The following is a 23,727-nucleotide window of genomic DNA, read 5'->3' as shown; positions in this document are numbered from 1 at the left end:
TCACTAAATTCATTAAGTGGCATGCACGGCTTAATAAATTTGGCATCTCATACTCTGGCTAGCCCTTCATTAAGTCTGGCCAGTCTAAATAAATCGGCTCCTTACTATGCAAAGGGGACTTAGCTACATGAGGTCCTCTATGTACTATTACATCAGATTAGGAAAAAGGGTCCTTCATAAAGGATTAATTAATTAATGATTCATTAAAGAACTGTATGTTGCAGCCTTCATTAAATATTTATTAGTAATAATCAACATCAAGACATGTAAATTCAGGTAAAATATATTTGTGCTTTTTTTCTTTTGCCCTCTGCACTCTTACAAATCTGAAACCTTTAAGCTGTACAAGGAATTTAGATTACAATTTAATCCAATGCTTTGTATCAAACTGTTTTACACTTCTTTCCTGTTGTCACTTCCTCAGCCTCTTTCCTCATAATTAGAGATCATTTTCCCAGTGACATAATGTGAGCTGCAGAATATGTCTCACTTGTGACACGTTAACATTTTAATTTGCATAGGACAATGATGTTGTTCCTCCTCCTCTGCATTGCTTTGCCTGTGCAGACTGAACAAACAAACTTTAAGGGTAGGTAAAGTATTATTGATTTTAGTGAAATATTTAGCATTTCATGTATTTTAGACTTAGAGGTTGACATGTCATTATCATTTAGACTATACTTGGTATATTTTAATTTAAAGTTACTTTCAAATATTAAAACAAATACAGTATTTGGCTCTGAAGCAAATAATAGCATCACTGCAATATTTAGTTGTGTTTGACTAAGCCTACTTATTTCCTAAAATTTAGAAAGTTAGGTGTGACTATGATGAGAAGATTGGCAGATTTTCAGTAGACTTTCATGGCTGAAGCTTTTATGGGAATTGCTATATTGTTAACATAAAAATACATCCTTCTTAGAGAAAAATTAACAATTAATGACAACCAGATTACCAGTTGACAAAGATCCCTCTATAGTTCAGTTTTCTGGGCAACCTCTTAAATAGCAACCAATAGTTAAAGATAAGAAACTGTGATATATCTTAGCAGAGAAATTTACATAATCTCTCATTTATTAGAGATGTCCTTGCACTGATCATTTACTTTCAAAAGCTGTTCAAATATGTCAACAAATTTGTTTTCAGTGAGGAGCCATGGGGACTCAGCCTTGCAGCATGGGTGTTGTGAGGCACCAGGTCACCTGCCCAGCCGGTACACTGTCCCTGTGGTGGTGGTTGGCGCACAGAGTGCACCTTTAAGGATTCAAATAAGTTAGGGACCCACTCAGATTCATCGTGATATGGCAGTGGGCTTCATACAATCTGATCAGAATGTTAAACCAAGAACCTCATATTCAGGTACATAAATTTTTGCCTAGCGGCATTAGATCAACTAATTATTTTTAGATGTTCTGGCACAATGCATTACTGTCCCCCTCTTGTTTTGTTTTACTTGGTCTAGCACTCCTCGCAATTGGCACAGGTGTTTTTAATTAGCAGGAGACTGCAGGAGGGATTCTGCCTATTTTTGCACTCAGTTCACATAGTGGGAGCTTGTGAAAGTTGAGTTGGCCAGTTCCTTTCACATGTTTGTGCTGTATGGTGGCCATTGTAGTAGTGTTTTTTTTGCCTGTGGGGTGGTGTAGCCTGGAGTCATGGGGACTCAGCCTTGTAGCATGGTTGTTGTGAGGCACCAGGTCATCTGCCCTGTTAGTGCACTGTCACTGCGGTGGTGGTTGGAGTGCAGTGCTGCACCTCTAAGGTGTCAAATAAATTAGGGACCCACATAGAAGTTTGCCGTGACATAGCAGTGGGCTTCATACAGTCTGATCAGAATGTTAAACCAATATTCATGTTCAGGACCTACATTTTTGCCTAGTGGCGTTAGATGAGGTGATGATTTTTGGATGTGCTGTCCATGTCTTTTTCCACAGTTCTGGCACAATGCATTAGTGTCCCCCTCTGTTTTTGTTTTACCTGGACTAGCACTCCTCCCATTTGGCACAAGCATTTTTAATTAGCAGGAGAATGCAAGAGGGGTTCTACCTTTCTTTGCTCTCAGTTCACATACTGGGAGCTTGTGGAAGGTGAATTGACCATCTCCTTTCACATGGTGTTTGTGTTGTGTGGCAGCCATTTTTGTGGTGGTTTTGTGACTGTGGAGTGGTGTGGCCTGGAGTCATGGGGACTCAGCCTTGTAGCATGGGTGTTGTGAGGCACCAGGTCACCTGCCCTGCTGGCGCACTGTCGTTGCTTTGATGGTTGGCATGTGGTGCTGCACCTTTAAGGCTTCAAATAAGTTAGGGACCCACTCAGGTTCACCGTGATGTGGCAGTGGGTTTCATATAGTCTGATCAGAATGGTAAACCAAGAAAATCATGTTCAGGTACATACATTTTTGCATAGCGGCATTAGATCAACTGATGATTTTTGGATGGGCAGTCCATGTCTTTTTCTACAGTTCTGGCACAATAAATTTCATAAGTATTTGGTACTATTGCCATTAAACTATACCACTTGGGTCAAACCTTTTGGATATCCTTCCACAAGCTTCTCACAATAGTTGGTAGGAATTTGGGCCCATTCCTCCTGACAGAACTGGTGTAACTGAGCCATGTTTGTAGGTCGGGTTACTCATACCTGCCGTTTCAGCTTTGCCCTTAAATTTTCAATAGGATTGAGATTGACTTTGTTCTCCTTAAGACACTTTATAACCAGTTTGGCAGTATACTTCATGTCATTGTCCATTTGGAAGATCCATTTCTGCCCAAGCTTTAAGTTCCTGGCTGATGTCTTGATATGTTGCTTCAGTATTGCCACATAATCTTCTTTCCTCGTCATGCCATCTATTTTGTGAAGTGCACCAGTCCCTCCTGCAGCAAAACAACCCCAGAAAATGATGCTGTCACCCTTGTATTTCACAATTGGGATGGTGTTCTTAGGCTTCAAAGCTTCTCCTTTTTTCCTCCAAAGGTAACGATGGTCATTATGGCCTAATAGTTAAATTTGCATTTTGTCAGACCACAGAACATCTCTCCAAAAATGAAGGTCTTTGTTCCTGTGTGCATTTGCAAACATTAATCTGGCTTTTTTCTGTTTCTTTTGGAGTAATGGCTTTTTCCTGGCAGAGTGGCCTTTCAGCCCATGTTGATACAGTACTTGTTTCACTGGATAATGGCATAATTGAGATGTTTAGCAGACTAGAAGTATGACAGGTTTTTATGGTCTGTGATTACAGTAATGTGATGGACTGCCCCCTCCAACCAATGACGCCACTCCTCGACAGCCAACTTAATCACAAAGAGTTCTCTATTGCCAACATCATAGTTTATCTCGGCCGAAGACAATTTCTTGGAAAAGAAAGCTCATGGACACCATTTACCAGGAGAAGGACCTTGTGACAACACAGCTCCAACCCCCACCTCTGATGCATCAGCCTCCTCAATAAAAGGCTATGAAACATCTGACTGAATGAGTATAGGCGCTGTGGCAAAATAACTCTTTAAAGAGAAAAAGCTTGCTGGGTGGAGTCTGACCATTTAGAAAAAGCTGACCCTTTTTTAGTCATGTCAATGAGAGGTTTCACAATTGCCGAATGATACTGAATAAATTTCGGGTAAAATTTGGTAAACCCCAGAAAGCACTGTAATGCTTTCAGGTTTTCTGGATGATCCCAGTCAAGTACCACAGGGACTTTCTCTGAATCAATCCAAAACGCTGAAGACGACATCATGTACCCCAAAAATTGTACTTCTTGAACAATGAAAACACAATTAAACAGTTTGGCATAGTTTGTTAATGTTATCTCTTAAAATCTGTAGTACCTGTTTACATGTATCTGATGTGTCTCCAAATCGGATGAGTAGATCATTATATCATGCAAATAAACTACCACAAACCTGTCCAAGAAATAGCGAAAAAAATAATTCACAAAATGTTGGAAAGCGGCAGAGCACTAGTAAGACCAAATGTCATGAACACACTTTCAAAATGCCTCTCAGGTGTATTGAAAGCATTTTTTCATTCTTCCCCTTCTCTGATTCTAACTAGAATGTAAGCAATCCTTAACTCCAACTTGGAGAACCATTTAGCTACCACAACATGGTTGAATAAATCTGGGATCAGAGGAAGAGGATTTTGGTCTCGGAGGGTAATCAGATCCAATTCCCGAAAATCCAAACAAGAGCGGAGACAGCCTTCTTTCTTCTAAATGAAAAAGAACCCTGCTGCCACGGACAAAGAGGAGGGTCTGATATGTCCCTCCTCCAGACTATCAGGAATGTAATCTTTCATTGCTTGTCTCTCTGGACCAGGAAGATTATACAGTCAGGATTTGGGTAGTTTTACTCCAGGAAGCAGTTGTATACACGATGGGGAGGCAAATCCTGATACCCCCTCTCTAAAAATAATCCTGAAAACCCGACAAAAATGTTGGTAAGCGACCGCAGTTTTCAAGACAGAGAAATTTTCCCAGTCCACAATTTCCCTCGATTGCCAATCCACCACAGGTTTATGTTTCACCAACCAGGGTAGACCTATTACAATAGAAGTGGAAGGCCCTCCAAGACATAACAGGAAATTACTTCACAATGCAGGTGTCCTACCTTCAGTCTTATATCATATTCTATCTGTGTCAGGCATCCTTGAGCAAGAGGTGCTGAGTCGATGACGTAGATTGAGAAGGGGTTAGCCAACATACTGCAGGTAAGCCCATGAGTCTTAACAAACAGAGCATCCACCATGCTGACTCTTGCTTCACTGTCCACAAACACGGAAATTTTCTCAGTCTAGCACCACCTCTGCTTTCAGGACAAACTGTGAAATATATGTAGAAGACAAATACAGATGCTGATTGTCCACCCCCACAATACCAAGCATCAGCCAAGTCCCAGATATTTCTTTTTGCTTAGGAATCAAGGAGCAGCCTCCAATAAAATAACCTTCTTTACCACAAAAGAAACAAACCCTTTTTTATGGCAGATCTCAGTGGAAACATGTGAAGTAGTGACTCCCCCTAACTCCATGGGCTCCGCCAAACCCATGAGTCATGATTCTCCCACAGATTACCATCTCCCGACAATGGAGTACTGCCCCATGGTAGGGCCTCTGGGAAAAGTGGTATAACCATTCTACCTCTTAGGCGTCTATCCACACGTATAGCCAAGGACATGGCGGACCCCAAGGTCTCAGGGGTTTCGTAAATCCCCAAGTCTTTTTTTCACCTTTCAGAAAGTTCCTGGTAAAATTGGTTTCTAAGGGCCGGGTAATTCCACTTGATGTCGGTTGCGCACCTGGAGGTGATGCAGCCTGGACTCCACCAAAAAGACTTGGTCAGGATCATCATATAGGAGACCCAAGGCCTCAAAAAAAATCCATCCTCTGACAGGAGACAACCAAAGTCATTTGGCAAAGCGAAAGCCTAGGATTGTGGATCCCCATGTAACAGCAAGATCACAATACCCACTTGCTGCTCCTCATCCACAGAGGAGTAAGTCCAAAGCCTAAAGTACAATCTATAGGCCTCCTTGAATACTAAGAATTTGTCTCTGTCCCCTGCAAGCCAATCAGGAAGAGAAGTCTTGGGCTCTGAGTGGGCCTGTCTACCTGGAGAATCTCCAAAATCATGAGTCTGTGACCACTGCTGCTGCTTCACAGCTAACTTAAGGTCTGGCACCTCCAGGGAAAAACCATGAAGCCGCTGAGCAAGAATAGCAATGGGATCCTTAGAAAAAAAAACAAAACCCTGCAATAACCAATGAAAAAACCGGCAGGTCATTTTCTGAGTGTGTGTGGCTGGTGATGATGTCATGCTAGGTATGGGGAAGTACCAAGAGAACAGTAAAAGCTAAGGGAAGGCAAACCCTGTGTCTAGGGAAGGGGGAGAGTTTGACCCCTGACCAAACCTACCCCTGGGCCTTGAGTTCTCTCACTGCCCTAGATAGGTTACTACCCTATGCACTAAACTGGATGGTGGATACCTGGCCCTAGGCTGACCCTGAACTGGGCCCTAGGTAGGGAGTGTATGGGATGAGCTCTTCATCAACCCCACTAGGCACTGAAGGACACACAGGGATAACAAACAAGGCAAAACAACTTATCTCCTGTTGAGTCAGAAAGAGAAACTACAACAACCACCAAGAATCTCCAGATGTATGGAAACCAACTGTTAGCACTGAAGACTTGATAAAGATATATGAAATATCGCCAGCACCGAGTAATAGGAAGTGAAGGTGTATAAAGATAAGGGAAGTACTGATGAACAGCAGCTGACAGGCTGAGGACATCTGCAAGATCCTAAAGGGAAAAGGAGGAAAACCAAGCAGAAATAATAGAATGTCAGGGAGCAGTTTGCACAGACAAATGCTGTGACCTTCTATAGTCAGACACCACAGGAATGTCTGTCGCTCGTGACACACCTGTGACATTCATCATGTGACCCTCGCTCTTAATTTTTCCAGGGTGTGTATGGTGTTTTCCTTCATAATATTTTCAGGATGTTTATGAGGCCTATGTTTAAAATGCTCTTACATACATAGATGTATACCCCTAGGAGGTTAATGTTTTTCAGCCCTTGCACATAGTGCATAGACTTTACCAGTCTAGGAGTCCCACTCCTTAAAAATGGAAGAAAAGTGTATTCTGAGGCCCTCCTCTATGTGTCTTACAGTGTGTGTTGCGGTCCCTCCTTTTATTTTTTGACAGTGCTTGCACTTAATGCATAGGCTCTGTGAGTCTAGAAGTCCCACTACCTAACAATTTAACAATTTTAACAGAATGTGTGTGGGGCCTTCCTTAATGTCGAATACAGAGTTTATTGGAATCCCTGTACCTTCTAATTTTTGGCAGTTCTTGAATTGTCCTTATAGACTTAATGAGTTTCAGAGCCCCGCCATCAAAATTAAACAGGATGTCTGACCATGTCACACACAACATGTGCCTAATTAAGATAGTAAAATGTTAAAATTACTTTTACTGGTGACCCCCCTTCTACTATATCATCTACTGTAGTCATAGGTGATGGTGAAATACACTGAGAAATGGCCAAGCTATTAAGGGTTGGAGAAAGGCGTCTTTTCTTATATACAATGATAATTTATGTTTTATTATGTTTTATTATGTATGTTTTATTGTTGGTCCATAAAAGCAGAATAATACATTAAATGCTGCCTATATGCCTCTAATCCAAAACTATTTCTTCTTCACCAACTATCCCTAAACTGAATGCCAGTAACAGCACTTTTACTAAATAAAGCGTGTAGCCCTGAAAAGGACTGCCTATATGCCTGCTCTAATCTAAAACTATCCCTCATCTACCAGCTATCCCTACACTCAATGCAAGTCACAGCAGTTTTACTAGAACAAGTAATTATCCATGAAAAGATTTTTGTTTTAGGTTGCAGCATACAAGTATAGAAGGACTGTAAGGCAATAAACCCTGCCTATATGCCTCTAACTCAACACTAGCCCTCCTCCATTGAGTGTAGGTAAGAGCAGTTTCACTAGAATAAAGAACAGTAATTAGCCCTGACTTTAGATTGTAGCAGCAGTATAACTATAGAAGGACTGTAAGGAAATAAACCCTGCTTATATGCTTGCTCTAATCTAAGCTTTTCCTCCTAGATCAACTCTCCCTGAAATGTGTGACGAGCATCGTGTCCTGAGGTTTAATATAAGACCCGATGACGCTGGCCAATCACAGTACCGTCAGTAGCCAGCATGACTATGGCATTGCCATGTTCAGCAGGCAATCCTAAAGGGTTGATTGACTGAGTAAACGGCACAAAACATGTGGCACGGGTATGCGAGTGTATCGATCACCAGCATTATTTGATCGAATAAAAAGCTGGGTGCTCGAGTATCAAACAATGATGAGCAGACTTGTGCATCATTAAAAACAATGCATACCACAAAGTCATCTGTATAGTATTATGGCACATTCTACGTATTGATTACAAACAATAAATAAATACTCCCCCCTTCTCGTTCCCCTGCTGCTCTGGTCTCCGAGATGAGAGGTCTCTGCTCATCTCAGCACAATGGGCGTGCTGTAATGACATCATCAAGCTCGCTGATGGAAGAATGATGGGGTGGAAGCATGAGTGGAGCAGTACATCTTTCATCATTGTTTTCAACTGTATCGAAAACTAATAATGTAATAGGACAACAGAAGCCATGATATTAAAACAAATTAATTTTTATTACTCTATGAAGTAAAAGGTTAAAAAAATGGATGAGTCCCACAATTCATGGGAGGCGACGTAAACAACACGAGATGAAGGAATTATATAGGTAAATAAAATCCTTAGGAACCACTACATAAATAATCATATCCTAGAGTTTTTAAAGGGAACCGGTCACAGATTTGGTGACTATAAGCTGCAGCAATCATCACTGGGCTCTCATATACAGCATTCTAACATGCTGTATATAAGAGCCCAGGCCACTGTGTAGAACATAAAAATGATTTTATGATATTTACCTAAACGGTTGGTACGATGCAGATGGGTCAGATGGGTGGCTCTGTTCTCCGGATACGTCGCCTCCTCTTTGTGCCATCTTCGTCCTCCTTCTTTTGAAGCTGGGGTGCATGACGCATTCTACGTCATGTACACGCGCCGGCATTGAGGATGCGCAGGCGCACTGCAATACTTTGCCTATTCAGGGCCTGGGCGGCACGGTGGTTCAGTGGTTAGCACTGCAGTCTTGCAGCACTTGGGTCCTGGGTTCAAATCCCACCAAGGACTATTATTATTATTAGGCTATGTGTCCACGGTAGAATGTACCTGCGGATTTTTCTGCATGAAAATCCGCGACTTTCCGCACATCCGCAAATCCGCACCCGCGGATTTTGATGCGGATTTTTTTTTTTTCCCCATTCAAAACCAAAAATCCGCACCAAATCTGCACCAAACAATTGACATGCTGCAGATTTTTCCGGATCAAAATCCGCGGCAAATCCGCAGCGGAAAAATCCGCAGCATGGACACAGCATTTCCAAAATGCCATTGAAATGGCTTGGAAGTGCCGCTGCTGCAGATTTTCGGGAAATCCGCGGCAAATCCGCGTCAAAATCCGCGGTAAATCCGCAGCGTGGGCACATAGCCTTATACTTACTGAGACTCGGTGTCATGGCGGCACATTGCTTCCGGGGTGCACATTCACTTCTTGTACTGTACATCGCATACACACAGCTTTCTGTGTTTTCCCCGCCCACCGGCCTTCCTCTCGTCTGTGATTGGTTGCAGGTAGACACGCCCCCAGCCTGTGACAGTGTCTGCCTGCAGTCATCGCGGCTCATTCATTGTCTCTACAGCCAGCGGTCGGGCTCTGTGGCCGCTGGCTGTGTTATGTAGCAGAGCTGAAGCGGTATGGGACCTCATGGGGGTTATGCCGAACCTGCAGGGTGTTGGGGGTTAATAAATTGGTGAAGTAAGTTGTGTTTTGTATTTTATTCCAAATAAAGGATTTTTCTTTGTGTTTGTGCTTATTTACTTTAATTTACAGATTAGTGTGATGCAGGTATATCATAGACTCCTGTGCCATCATTAACGTAGGGTTTAGTAACAGCTGTGAGCTGTTATTAGCCCCTGCTATTACCACAATTGCCACTGCACCAGGGCAATCGAGAAGAGCCGATATAGCACTGGGATTGTCACATCTAATAGATGCGGCAATACCAGGCAGCTGTGGGCTGAGAATACTGAGAATAGCCATGTTCTATGGGGATGTAGCAGAGCCGAGTGGGACAGCACTTCAAAAATGCATCCAAAATGCATTCAAAATGCATCCAAAACGTTTTGGATGCATTTTGAATGCATTTTGGATGCATTTTTGACAGTGTGGTCTCACTCAGCTCTGCTACATTCCCATAGAATGGTCCCACTCGGCCCTGCTACATTCCCATAGAACATGGTTAACTGCAAGACAGAGCCGCGCGAATAGAATGAACTCAAATGAACTTCCCTTGATTTCCTTGTCATTGCGCGGTTCTGTGTGTGTGCCGTGGCCTGATTTGCGATCACAGGTGAAGGACTCATCGGTGACCGCAAATCCCCTGAGTGACTGAAGTGAGCCGCGCGATCAGTGGTGCCGTCACTGAGGTTACCCGCGGCCAGCTTCAGTCCTTCACCTGAGAGCTGTGGCCGCGAGTAACCTGAGTGACGTCACCGCTGATCGCGGGGCTCACTTCAGTTGCTGCGAAGAGCTGTCAACTTCATGTAGCACAGCTTGATGCGTCGTGGGACCTCATGTGGATTACGCCGGACCTGGAGGGGTATTTGGGGATTTTAATAAAGTGGTGAAAGAGGGTGGTTTTTGTTTGTCTTTTATTCCAAATAAAGGATTTTTTTGGGTGTATGTGTTTAGTTACTTTCACTTACAGGTTAATCATTGGGGGTGTCTCATAAACGCCTGCCATGATTAACCTAGGACTTAGTGGCAGGTATTGGCTGCAATTAACTCCTTATTTCCCAATATTGCCACTGCACCAGGGCAATTCTGGATGAGCCGGGTAGAGTCCCAGGACTGTCGCATCTAATGGATGCGGCAATTCTGGGTGGCTGCTGGCTGATATTTTTAGGCTGGGGGGCTCCCCATAACATGGGGCTCCCCATCCTTAGAATACCAGCCTTCAGCCGTTTGGCTTTATTTTGGCTGGTATCAAAATTGGGGGGGACCGCACGCCATTTTTTAAAAATTATTTATTTATTTATTTTACTGCACTACATAGACCCGCCCACCAGCGGCTTTGATTGGTTGCAGTGAGACAGCTGTCACTCAGCGTGGGGGCGCATCTGAATGCAATCAATCATAGGCATTGGTGGGTGGGGGAAGCAGGCAATACAAGATGTAATAATGACGGCCGGAATTTTCAAAAGCTGGAGAAGGCGCCGGAGCAGTGTGCCAGCTGTGCAGCGCCACACCAGTGATCGGTCAGTGATCGGTGAGTATGAGAGAGGGGGGGAGAGGGATAGACCAACAGACAGAGAGAGCGACCAAAAGACCTGTGTTCTGTTTGTCAAAAAAGCGATTTATGGAGCTGCTAGCAGCTACTGGACACTGTGCTCAGCTCTTATAAGGTCTATTTATTAGTTGGATCTAAGAACACTTTCCCGCACATAATACAGTCGATCTACACTGCTAGCTCCCTATCACTGCATGTTCACAAAATGGCCGCTGGCTTATATAGCCTCTATGATGCTGTGCGGCCAAGCCAATAACAGTAACACCACAACAAAGATGGCTGTGGCGTTACTGTGAGGGCAAGCAACGTCAGATGTGTTCATTGGCTGGAAAACAGGCGCCAGGAAGTCAGAAATGAAAATAAAAGTATCGGAGTGGATGTTATTTATCCGTCTGGTAGCAAATGGTGCGAATATCCTATTATCCGTCGGATACCGAATAGTGGCGAATACATTAGCTCATCCCTATTTATTAACCCTTCAGGTGCTTCACAGGAATGAATGCAAAGTGAAATAAAAAAAGTGTACATTTTACCTAAAAATGTTGCATTAGCACCAATTTGCTACTAAGCTCACTGATACCCCATATGTGGTCAGAAACCTCTGTTTCAACACACGTCTGAGGAAAAAAAATCTTAAACGGTCAGATAGGATCGCTAAGCAGCAAGACCAAGGGATCAAAAAGTTTTTGATGTTAAAAAACTTTTTTATTATTAAATTATAATACCCTCTAATGGCCACAACGCATTTCGACAGCTATATTGCTGTCTTCATCAGATGAATCACCTGATGAAGACAGCAATATAGCTGTCGAAACAGGTTATGGCCATTAGAGGGTATTATAATTTAATAATAAAAACGTTTTTTAACATCAAAAACTTTTTGGACCCATGGTCTTGCTGCTTAGCACTCCTATCTGACCGTTTAAGATTTTTTTTTCCTCAGTTCCTCTATCCCTTCAAGGGATTAACGGCAGGAGCCGCTTTGGCAGTAATATACCACTTTAAACCCGTTTAATCCCTGTTCTGCTCCCCTTCCTGGCTGCTTTGGACCTTTGGCAGCCCACAACAAGGAGGCCTGCGATCCTAATCACTGGGCTTTGCATGTTCATGTCATCCATCTGGAAGTAACACTCCACGTGATTGCACATAGCTTCAGGCTCCAGCGGGACTCCGGCTGTCTTTAAACCACAATAACCGGGGTTGTGCACGGGTGCACAACCCTCTAAGGTAAGCAGTGTCAGGTTAAACCTAATCCTCCTGTCACCGGGTACCGCTTAGCACGTCTCCCCCTTCTTCTCTCTCTTTCAACACACGTCTGGGCTCACAAGGGAAGGAGCACATGTGATTTTTGGAACACAAATTTGGCTGAAAAAAAATTGTGGGCAAATTTCGAAGTGCGGCAATAGCCAACATGTATTCAAAAGTTATGTTTGGACAAACAAAGAATCGTAATGGAAGGAGCAATATAGGAATTTTGGAAAGCAAATTTGGATGAAATAGATTGCGGGCACCACGTTGCATTAGCAGAACCCCTAAGTTACCTAAACAGCTGAAACCCCCACACCAGTGACCCCATTTTGGAAAGCAGATCAATCAAGGAATTTATTTAGGGGTGTGTTGAACATTTTAAAACAATTGGTGTTATACAAAACTTTGTAAAATGTGGATATGAAAATGATTATTACATTTTTTTTCTGTTCAAATGTTATTTTAGCTCAAGAGTTTGACAATGGATAATAGGGGAAAACAGACACCATAATTTGATACCTAATTTCTCCTGAACACAGTGATGCCCTATACATACCATGATATTTTCAGTGACACATGATGGATCTGAGTGGGAGCTAGTTATATGAGAACTAAGTTAGGGGTTTTATTGGTAACATTTTGTGGTACAAAACATTTTTTGATCACTTTCAGTATAAGGCTGGGATCACATTCTTGTGTTTTGCACTGAGCACTTACAGCTTTTTAAATAATTTTTGTAATAAATGAATGAATGAATTAATTAATTTTATTACTTATTTTTTCCTGTACTACACATTATCATATTGATCTCTGCTTTGTGTAAGAATTTTTTTGAGACCCATTACTTTTTCTGGATTATATATAGTTATTGGTTTACGTGATGGAATAATGACAAAGGTAAGTGAATGTATTTTTTAGCACTTGCATGTGATTTGAGGGTGGTCTTAAATTCATGTAACTGTTGATTGCTATTTAGCTTGAACTTTAATTTTTTTCATAATTTTTTTATTAATTGATGTTTTGTATATTCATAATTCAGGACCCCCAAAGGATATAACTTTGATATGGGAGGATAAAGATTTGGTGATTCAATCTTCAGATGTTCAGTACATATATGACATTAGTAGAGATTGCTTTAAACTTGTTATGCAGATGAAAACCAACAAAGAAATGACATGGCAGGTCAGTAGTAGTTTTCATACTCTTGATAAAAAAAATGCAATATAACACAGATTGTCTACACGAACCTAATTTCACACATCCGTACTAATAGGGTTTTGAGAAATCTTGATTTCTATGTTAGGCATTGATATAGATGATACTGGAATCATACGATTAACCCCTTCACGACCGGCCGATTTTTCGCTTTACGGGTTTTTTTCCGCCATTCTTTTTCTGAGAGACGTAACTTTTTTATTTTTCAGTCAATATGGTCATGTGAGGGCTCATTTTTTGTGGAACGAGCTGTACTTTTAAATGAAACCATCAGTTTTACCATATAGTGTACTGGAAAATGGCAAAAAAATTCTAAATGCAGAAAAATTGCAAAAAAAGTGCGATAGCACTATTGTTTTTGAGATATTTTATTCACTGTGTTCACTATATGGTAAAACTGATGTGTGAGTGTGATGCCTCAGGTCAGTGCGAGTTAGTAGACACCAAACATGTATAGGTTTACTTTTATATAAGGGGTTAAAAAAAAATCGGAAGTTTGTCCCAAAAAAGTGGCACACGTTTTATGCCATATTCCGTGACCCGTAACGTTCGCATTTTTTGGGATCTATGGCTCAGTGATGGCTTATTTTTTGCGTCTCAAGCTGACGTTTTTAACGGTACTATTTTTGGGCAGATGCTACGTTTTGATCGCCTCTTATTGCATTTTACGCAAAAGTTGTGGCAACAAAAAAACGTCATTTTGGCGCTTGGAATTTTTTTGCCGCTGCGCCGTACACTGATCAGATTAATTGATTTTGTATGTTGATAGATCGGGCGTTTCTGAACGCGGCGATACCAAATGTGTGTATATTTTTTTATTTTTTTAACCGTTTAATTTTCAATGGGGCGAATGGGGGGTGATTTGAACTTTTAGGTTTTTTTGTTTTTTTTTTAATTTTTTAAAACTTTTTTTTAACTTTTTTTTTATTTTACTAGTCCCCCTAGGGGGCTATTGCGATCAGCAATCTGATCGCTCTTATCTATCTGCTGATCACAGCTATACAGCTGTAAACAGCACAGGCGGGCACAGCGAAAGTGAAAGCAATTCATGTGTAGTACAGGAGTCATCACATGACCCTGTGCTACCATGACAACTATCGGAAGTCACGTGATCGCGTCACGTGACTTCCAGTATCGGGCGGTAAGTAAAAGTTTACCGCGATCGCGCTTATAATGGCGCTGTCACATATTGACAGCGCCATTTAAGGGGTTAAACGGCACGAACAGATAACGATTCTGCTCGTACCTAGCAGGCACACATCTCAACTGTGAAAATCAGCTGAGATGTGCGCCGATTGCAGCATGCTGCCGGCGGCAGACCGCGGGCAGTAAGGTTATGACCGCTAGGACGTAATTATACGGCCCGCGGTCGTTAAGGGTTTAAAAGGGTTCTCCGAGAAATGTAATAAAAGAAATAATACACATTTAAATATTAAAAATGTTTTTAAAAATATCTTTACTTAGTAAAAAGGTATGCTTTATCTAGTGTGCTCTGTCAGGATTTCAAAGATGGCAACGACCATAAATCTATGCAGCACGTCCTTGGTTTCAGAAGACAAGCAGTAAGACAGACTGCATGACCCACAAGACAGACTAAAAGCCACTTTACACGCTGCGATATCGGTACCGATATCGCTAGCGTGGGTATCCGCACCCATCGGTTGTGCGACACCGGCAAATCGCTGCCCGTGGCGCACAACATCGCCCGGACCCGTCACACTACTTACCTGCTCTTCAACGTCGCTGTGACCGGCGAACCGCCTCCTTTCTAAGGGGGCGGTCCGTGCGGCGTCACAGCGAAGTCACTAAGCGGCCACCTAATCAAAGCGGAGGGGCGGAGATGAGCGGGACGTAACATCCCACCCACCTCATTTCTTCCGCATTGTGGCCGGGAGGCAGTTAAGGTGAGGCTCCTCATTCCTGCGGCGTCACACGGAGCAATGTGTGCTGCCGCAGGAGCGACGAACTACATCGTACACGCTGCAGCAGCGATATTTGAGAAGTGACCCCCCATGTCAACGAGGAGCGATTTTGGACGTTTTTGTAACACTCCAAAATCGCTCCTAGGAGTCACACACAACGAGATCGCTACAGCGGCCGGATGTGCGTCACAAAATCCGTGACCCCAACGAGATCGCTGTAGCGATCTCCTAGCGTGTAAAGCCTGCTTAAGGCTATGTTCACTCTAGGCGTTTTTGCAGTGTTTTTTTGCAGCATTTGTAAGCTACAGATTTGCCTTGGTTTTATGCAAATCCATGATAATAAAACACTACTTTTTACAGTCCCAGCAAAGTCTATGAGATTTCTGAAACCTAATGCACACAAACACATCAGGATATTTTCCTGACAGTTTTGTGAACCACCTCCGGTTTTGCTGCATTATGAAAAGAATGAACATGTAAATTCTTTTCAGCGCTTTTGTTACGGTTTTTCACCCAAGTGACAGGTGGACTCGGAGATACCCTGGATTGGCAGGTCTAACATGGTTAATAAAAAACCCGGTTAGGCCCGGAATTTATCCAGGGTATCTGTCTGGCACTTAAATGGTGGTGGGGATAGGGGGATTGGTGCAGGCTCGGTATATTTACTGAATCACCTGTGCGGCTGTATGCTCCCGCAGCTCCTCCACTTCCCTGCTTATTACATATTCACTGCTTTCATCTGTGATTGGTTGCAGTCAGATGCGCCCCCAGCATCTGACTGCAACCAATCACAGACCCAGTCTGCGGGTGCTATACAGAGAATGAGTGAGCCACACATTCAGCACTGACCTCACTCAGGCTATTTACGGTCACAGGTATCGCCAGCTGGGACCGGAAATCACCTGAGTGAAGTGACTGCTGATCACGGCTTCATTCATTCTCTGAAGCTCACAGCGGGCAGTCCAGTTCTATGGCTTCTCACTGTGATCTTCAGATGTAACAGAGCTGAATCGCCGTGGGACCTCGTGTGGATTACGTTGGACCTGCAGGGCTGATTATGGGGTTAATAAAGTGGTGAAAGAGGGGGCTTTTTATATTTTATTTCAAATGAAGGATTTTTTCAGTGTTTGTGTTTATTTCTTTTCACTTACTACAAGTTTGTGATGGGGATGTCTCATAGACCCCTGCCATTACCAATCTAGGGCTTAGTCGCAGCTATGAGATGCGATTAACCCCTAATTACTCCGATTGCCATCACACAAAGGCAATTCGGGAAGAGCCAGGTAAAGTGCTGGGATTGTTGTATCTAATAGATGCGACAATCTTTGGCGGCTGCTGGCTGATATTTTTAGGCTGGGTCTCTCCAGCCTGAGAATACCAGCCCCCAGCTGTGGGCTTTATCTTGGCTAGGTATCAAACTTGGGGGGGTGTTGTGAATGTTAGTTATGTTTTGGCTGCTGGGAGGCTCCCTCTGGTGGCCAGGAATGGTTTGGACTTGGACCAGGTGTGTTGTGCAATGCCTTTGCTAACTGTCTGCTTATTTAAATCCTGGTCTGATAGCAGGCTAGGCCGGATGTCAGTTGTTCTTTGTATCACCAGCCTGCTTCATTTTGCTCCACACCACATCTACCCCAGATAAGTGCTTGCTCTTTATTTATTGTTTGGTTCTTTTGCTCTTATCTGGGTTTGTCATTTGCTGTGGTTGTTTTAAGTTTATTTGCATGCAGGGATTTTCCCCCTCAGTTGCTTGGCTGGGGAACTCCCTGCAGTTCTGTTTGGAGTATAGCTCCTTTGGGTGCATGTGTTTGTGGCTTGTTGAATTTGTTATGATTCTTGTTTTCTGTTCATTGGTATGACAAAAGCACCTGGTATAGGACGGAGTTCAGATCGTGCGATCTGAGGGCCTTTTTGTACTATCAGGAATTTGGAATTTTGCAGGGGTTTTCTCTGACCACCATCAGTCCCTTTCCTGTCCTTTCCTATTTTAGTCAGTGGGGGCCTCACGTTTTGCTAATCCTGTCATCTATCCGTGTATTGTGTTTTTCCTATATCACCGCAGTCTTTGAATGTGGGGGGCTTGCTATTCTTGTCTATTTTCTGAGGCAGAGCGTTATTCATCTTTCCTTCCTTTAGGATAGTTAGTTCTCCGGCTGGGTTCGCGGTGCACAGGATGTTAGTTCACCCCTCGGCTACTTCTAGTTGTGATGGTTAGTAAGGGGATGGCGGCCAGATTAGTTGCCAATGCTCTTGTCACCTTTTACCAATGATTTGTGGTGGTCTTCCATGGTTCCGGATCATAACAGGGGGGACTGCACGCTTTTTTTTCTAATTATTTAAATAATTAATAAACAGCATGGGGTCCTGATACACAGACAAAAAAAAAGCACAGAGCTGGGGGTTGCAGCCTGTAGCTGTGGGTTTTATCTGTGCTGGGTATCATAATATGGGGGGACCCTACGTCATTTTTATTTATTTATTTATTTTTTGTTGTACGATAGACCCACTGACTCCAATGGGGGGGAGCAGTGAATATGCATGAGGCTAATGAGTGGCACCAGAAGTAGGAGGGGCCGCGAGAGCAGGTACAGTTGAGCCTAGAATGTATGGGCTCCTTCCAGGTTAGTGGGCATGACCAGCTGAGTTAGTGAGCTTGGTTGTGATGGGGCCTGTTGAATGACGTCACACGTGGTAGGAACCCATACACTCAAGCATCTACCAGAGGCTGTTAAGCATAGCGTGCTTGCTTTACTTTTTTTTTTCTACCCGAGTGCTGGATCCAGGTCAATCTCGGCCCGACCCAGCACTCGGGTACTCTTGAACCCTTGCTGGTCTTGACATCCCAGAAAAAATGTTGTTAAAATGCCACAAAAAACACCACAAAAACAGCACCAAAACTGCACGAAAACCGCAGATGACTCCCAGGAGACATCCTGCCATAAGATCAGGTTTTGGTCAGGAAAAAACACTGCAAAAACATCCTGTGTGAACATAGCCTAACTAAAACTGTCAAGATGGCTGAGATGAATGTTCATTATCAGTCAGCTAAGGAAGGTGTTTATCTTTTCCTTTAGTCACTCCACTGAGTGTCCTGTTGGGTTGACTGAATAAAGGAATGTGAGCTCACGATGGCTGACAGGACGTTACTATGATATCATTCTATCTCAAGAAGGTGTTCTTTATGCAGCCCATTCTACTGCATGTTCTCTAGAGATGAGCGATGTTCAAGGTTCGAGGTTTGCCAATTTCATGTTCGAGTGATTTTGGGTGGTGTTCGAGTCGTTCGACGAACTTGAACGATTTGGTAAAAGTTCGGTAGTTCGAGTTACGTTCGAGAACGGTTCGATCAACAAAAAGCCTCGCTAGTTACTAGCTGGCTTTTTACTGTAATAGTGTGAGTCACTGTGAATCATGCTATTATCAAAATTCTGCGTATAGTGTGCTGTGGGGACGGAGTTTAGATCGGTGCTGCTGCTGAGTGCTGAAAGAATGCTGATCGCCATTTTTTTTCCCCTAATCGCGCGTACAGTAGGGCGGGCCAGGCTGTCAGCAAATCACAGAGACACACACTGCAAAGTGGATTTTTGCCAGACAAGCAAGGACATGTGTCGTAGGCTATGCATGTCACATGTCCTTGTCTTACAAGACACGGCCATTTTCCCTGTCGCCGCCATTGACTCTCTGCTGTGGGTGGGTGACAGTCACTGCTCCCGCTCCCGCTGCTGCTGCTGTGTGCGCTATAGCCATACAGTGCAATCTACACAGCGCTTTAGGGATTAGGGACTCCTTGTAATTTAAGCCCTTTTCAGGGCTGCATTACAGCCGTTCATAGGCATTGTTGCTAGGCTGGTCCGTGCAAATGCTGTGCAGGGCTTTAGATAACAGCGTCTGGCTACATTAGCTCTGGCAAGTCCTTGCTGCATTTTTTCATTGACAGGGATAGAAACTGAGGCTTCCTTTGCTGTTGTGCTACCTACAACACCAGTGCATTCTACCCTCCTGCCCATTTTTGCTACGCCATTTTTATAGCAAACAGTGCTGACATTTAGAGGCATACAGAAAGTGTCTGCTATACTAACTTAGTGTCCCACTGGTGCCAAGCAAGGTCCACCACCTCTGCATTCTACTCTCCTGCCAATTTTTGCTACGCTATTTTTATAGCAAACAGTGCTGACACTTAGTGGCATCCAAAAAGTGTCTGCTATACTAACTTAGTGTCCCACTGGGGCCATGCAAGGTACACCACCCCTGCATTCTACCCTCCTGCCCAATTTTGCTACTCTATTTTTATAGCAAACAGTGCTGACACTTAGTGGCATATAAAAAGTGTCTGCTATACTAAATTAGTGTCCCACTGGTGCCAAGCAAGGTCCACCACCTCTGCATCTACCCTCCTGCCCATTTTTGCTACGCTATTTTTATAGCAAACAGTGCTGATTTAGTGGCATTCAAAAAGTGTCTGTGCTGCCAGTTTTAGGGCCATAGTTGCATTGTCAGGGATAGTCAGTGTTGGTTCTTCAGCTGTCAATAAAGCTAGGCCACCCCTGCATTGTACACCACCTCTCCATTTTTGCTACGACATTTAAAGTGTCCAATCTTGTTGCTAACAAAATGAGTGGCAAAAGGACAGATGCTGGTGGAAAGGGGAACAGGCGTGTTGGAAAGGGAAAAAAAGTTTGTGTCCATGGGGGAAGTGGTACAGCAACAGTAACATCTGCTGAAGAAAGGCCATCTTCAAGCAAAAGTAAGATGTCTACTACTTTCTGTGGACAATCCGATGTGCTCCTTTTTTACTGAACAGAACTACTGTAACAAAGGTAGATGATGCACAAAAAAAGAACATGCTTGAATAGATCGCAAGTGCTCCAACAAGTGTCCTCTCCTCTACCTCAACTTCAACATCCAAAAAACAACAGTCCTCTGAGTTGTCACCCCAATCGCAATTGCTTTCTCCCAGCTCTCAAGTATCCACCCGCCCTGCAGAGTGTGGTGTAACAGAGATGGGTGAATCTACAGAGCTGTTCAGTCACACTATAGGCTGGGAATCAGAGGTCTGCTCCCAAGCTACAGTGAGTACAGACCAGGAAATGGTCTGCAGTGATTCCCAGAAGCTTTGTGAGTCTGATTCAGGCCCTGATGACCAAGTTTCTGAGTATAATGTAGACCCTCATTCACAAACTGTAACACCTCTTGGTGGAGACAATGTGGAACATACTGATGACGATGAGACTCAGATACCTGATTGGAATGACAACTTAACTATTCAGTTAGGGCAGGAAGAGGTAGGTCTGAGGGCGAGGGGAGTGCAAACACAACGGTTGATGATGAAGTTATAGATCCCACTTACTGTCAACCCACAGTCAGGCACTCGAGGAGGTCAGTAGAGGCGGTGGAGGAGGATGAGACTGACGACGAGGTTAGCTTGCGCCTTCCTGGACAAAGACGGAGTACTGGCAGCACGTCAACAACTGCATCCTCAGCCACAACTCTGCCTCTGAGTACAAGTCGGGGTGCCTCTGCAGGTCGCATGGGCTCTAATAGTTGCATTGCCTAGTCCTTTTTTGACATCGCAAAGGATCACCCAACTCATGTGTCATCCGGTGTCATCCTGGGGACAGTTAAGGCTGGTGTATTTTTGAATGTGCTTGATGCTAATCAACATGTCCAGTTTGAAACTGGGGCACAAGTAATGCAACTGAAGTGGTGTGCGTGGCCCAATTTTTGGAAAAAAGGGAGACTCTGCTTGGAGTCTCCTTGCTGTGTTTTTAACAAAGAGCCAAGATGAACAAGTCATGGTTCAGCAAGGACTTTGCTACCTACCCCGGTGTCATCCTGGGGACAGTTAAGGCTGGTGTATTTTTGAATGTGCTTGATGCTAATCAACATGTCCAGTTTGCAACTGGGGCACAAATGATGCCACTGAAGTGGTGTGTGTGGCCCAATTTTTGGAAAAAAGGGAGACTCTGCTTGGAGTCGACTTGCTGTGTTTTTAACAATGAGCCAAGATGAACAAGTCATGGATCAGCAAGGACTTTGCTACCCCGGTGTCATCCTGGGGAGAGTGAAAGCTTGTGGATTTGGATTGTGCTTCATGAAAATCTACCTGTCAAGTTTGCAACTGGGGGACAAGTGATGCCACTAAAGTGGTGTCTCTGGCCCAGTTTTTTGGAAAAAGGGAGACTCTGGTTGGAGTCCACTTGCTGTTTTTTTCATGATTTTAGAAGGATATGACATGCCTATATCTGTGTCTCTTCCTCTTTTTACTCGTCCATCTCTTTTGTTTTTGCATGAGTATATGTCCTTGTCACTTTCCCATGTGTTAATCGTGTCTTGGGAGTTGTTTGTCACCTTTTGGACACCTTTGAAGGTGTTTTCTATGTGTTTTTATGTGTTTGTGTTTGCCTCCCATTGTTTTCAATGGGGTTTGAGTGGTTCGTCGAACGGTTCGTCGAACGTTCGTCGAACAGGTCCTCCGTTTGACAAACCGAACCGAACTCGACCGCCAGGGGGGTGGCTCATCTCTAGTGTTCTCTGCAATCTAGTGATGGCAGTTGTCATCTTAACACTCTTAATGGAGTGCAAAAGTTTAAGCATACGTTTTAGAAAAATTATTAATATTTAGATGTGTATTATTTACTTTTTTATTTTATTACATTTCTCTGAAAACCCCTTTAACTAGGAAATAATTCAAATTTATTGGAGCTGTGGAATATGTTGGCGCTATATAAATATGTTTTTGTGATTCTATTACATCTTATTAACTGTAAAGGGTGCTTTACACGCTGCGACATCGCTACTGATATATTGTCCTGGTCACGTCGTTAGTGACGCACATCCAGCTCCGGAAGCGACAGCGCAGCGTGTGACAGAAATGAGCGATGATCAACAAGCACAAAAACGTGCAAAATCGTTACTCGTTGACACGTCGTTCATTTCCTTAATATCGTTGCTGCTGCAGGTATGATGTTGTTTGTCGTTCCTGCAGCCGCACACATCGCTGTGTGTGACACCGCAGGAACGACAAACATCTCCTTACCTGCGTCCACAGGCAATGCGGAAGGAAGGAGGTGGGTGTGACGACATGGGTTAAAGTTTCTTAAAATCCAGCCAGACAGCATGATAGATTGTCTATAGATGGGGGAGAAGTCCCTCATTGTTTTTACAAGACTCTTGTTGACTCAATGTACTTGTGTTGGCCACTGAAAGCTAGACGTATTGTAGTTGTGTATTAATAATGTAATTACCTTAGTAGCCATTGTCTAGACGGTGACTCCCAGTTTACATGTACACCCTCAGGCTTTCTACCCATATCATTTAAATGAACATTGTCCATGCAGCTTGAAATTCCTCCAATGGGAGAAGCAATCTTGTCCAACCAATCGATGAGGACACAGTGTACCCAAGTGGAAGGTTGTGGCTATAAAAAGGACTTCTTTAAGCCACCAGGGGTTGTTGATGGTTGATGGATTCAGTCTAAGCTCTTTGGAGCTGACTGGAGGATCAGGACATCTTATGGCTTCAATCTAGGGACTCCGGATCCGGTTGGAGACCATATCCACAGCCTAGGGATTTCGACTCCAGCTGCCAGGATTGTAACATCAAACCAGGACTACCTAAGGAGGACACGCAGGTTGGGACAGTTCAGTCACCTGTTACAGACTTTGCAGACCTCAGACAGCTTGGAACCTGTGAGGCATGGACATTATAATCCCTGGTGAGCCAGCGGAAGGGTGAGACTCTGTTGCCTGTTACATTTGTGTGTTTTGCTGGTTATGTGTTATGTGCCGTTAATTGTTTGGGGATCCAATAAAGTCTAATTATTGTGGTTCCCTCACCCTGTGTTGTCTGAGTAGTGTTACGCCCACGGTTAAGGAGGCCGGCGTTCAGTTGGGATGAGCCCTGAGCCACGCTGTTTTTCTAAAGGCGGCGGGTTTTAGTGGACGAGAGCGCCCACTGAGCCCCGTGTCTCCACAATTGGTGGCAGCGGTGGGATACTACTCAGCCTGGTTTACCCAGGGGAGCTGCAGTGGACTGGTGTTTTCGGACACCGTCCAGGGCTCAACAACCAGGGAGGCACATAAGCATACCCAGCAGGCCATAGGGGAGGCATTCAGGTTTCGGACGCTGCCATGTCCAACCCCACCAGCTCAGCCATGGGACAAGGACCAGAGAGGAGTTACGACCGCAGAAGTAAATGGATGCTACAGGATCTGTGCCAGATGCGAAAGATTGACTACAGGAACACTGACACTCGGTCAGACTTGATCCGGAAATTAGTCTTTTGGGATGCCCAGAATGATGCAGAGGATGATGAGGACACTGCCGTTGTGGTATCAGAGGAGGTAAACCCTGTATCTCATCCTAGATCCAGTGACAGTCTGG

General features: G+C 43.8%; 1 protein-coding gene across 1 annotated transcript in view; it reads left to right on the top strand.

Moving 5' to 3' along the window:
* Positions 1–516: 516 nt before the first annotated feature.
* Positions 517–23,727, top strand: part of LOC142290360 (cytokine receptor-like factor 2) — a 62,335-nt gene continuing 39,124 nt past the window's right edge. Inside the window, exons 1-2 of the mRNA XM_075334326.1 lie at positions 517–589; positions 13,251–13,393. Coding sequence (XP_075190441.1) covers positions 526–589; positions 13,251–13,393 — 207 coding nt within the window. The 5' untranslated portion in view covers positions 517–525. The remainder of the gene's footprint in view (positions 590–13,250; positions 13,394–23,727) is intronic.

This window comes from Anomaloglossus baeobatrachus, chromosome 2 (genome assembly GCF_048569485.1).
Source record: "Anomaloglossus baeobatrachus isolate aAnoBae1 chromosome 2, aAnoBae1.hap1, whole genome shotgun sequence".
Classification (NCBI taxonomy): Eukaryota; Metazoa; Chordata; class Amphibia; order Anura; family Aromobatidae; genus Anomaloglossus; species Anomaloglossus baeobatrachus.
This window is presented reverse-complemented; position numbering and strand designations above follow the sequence as displayed.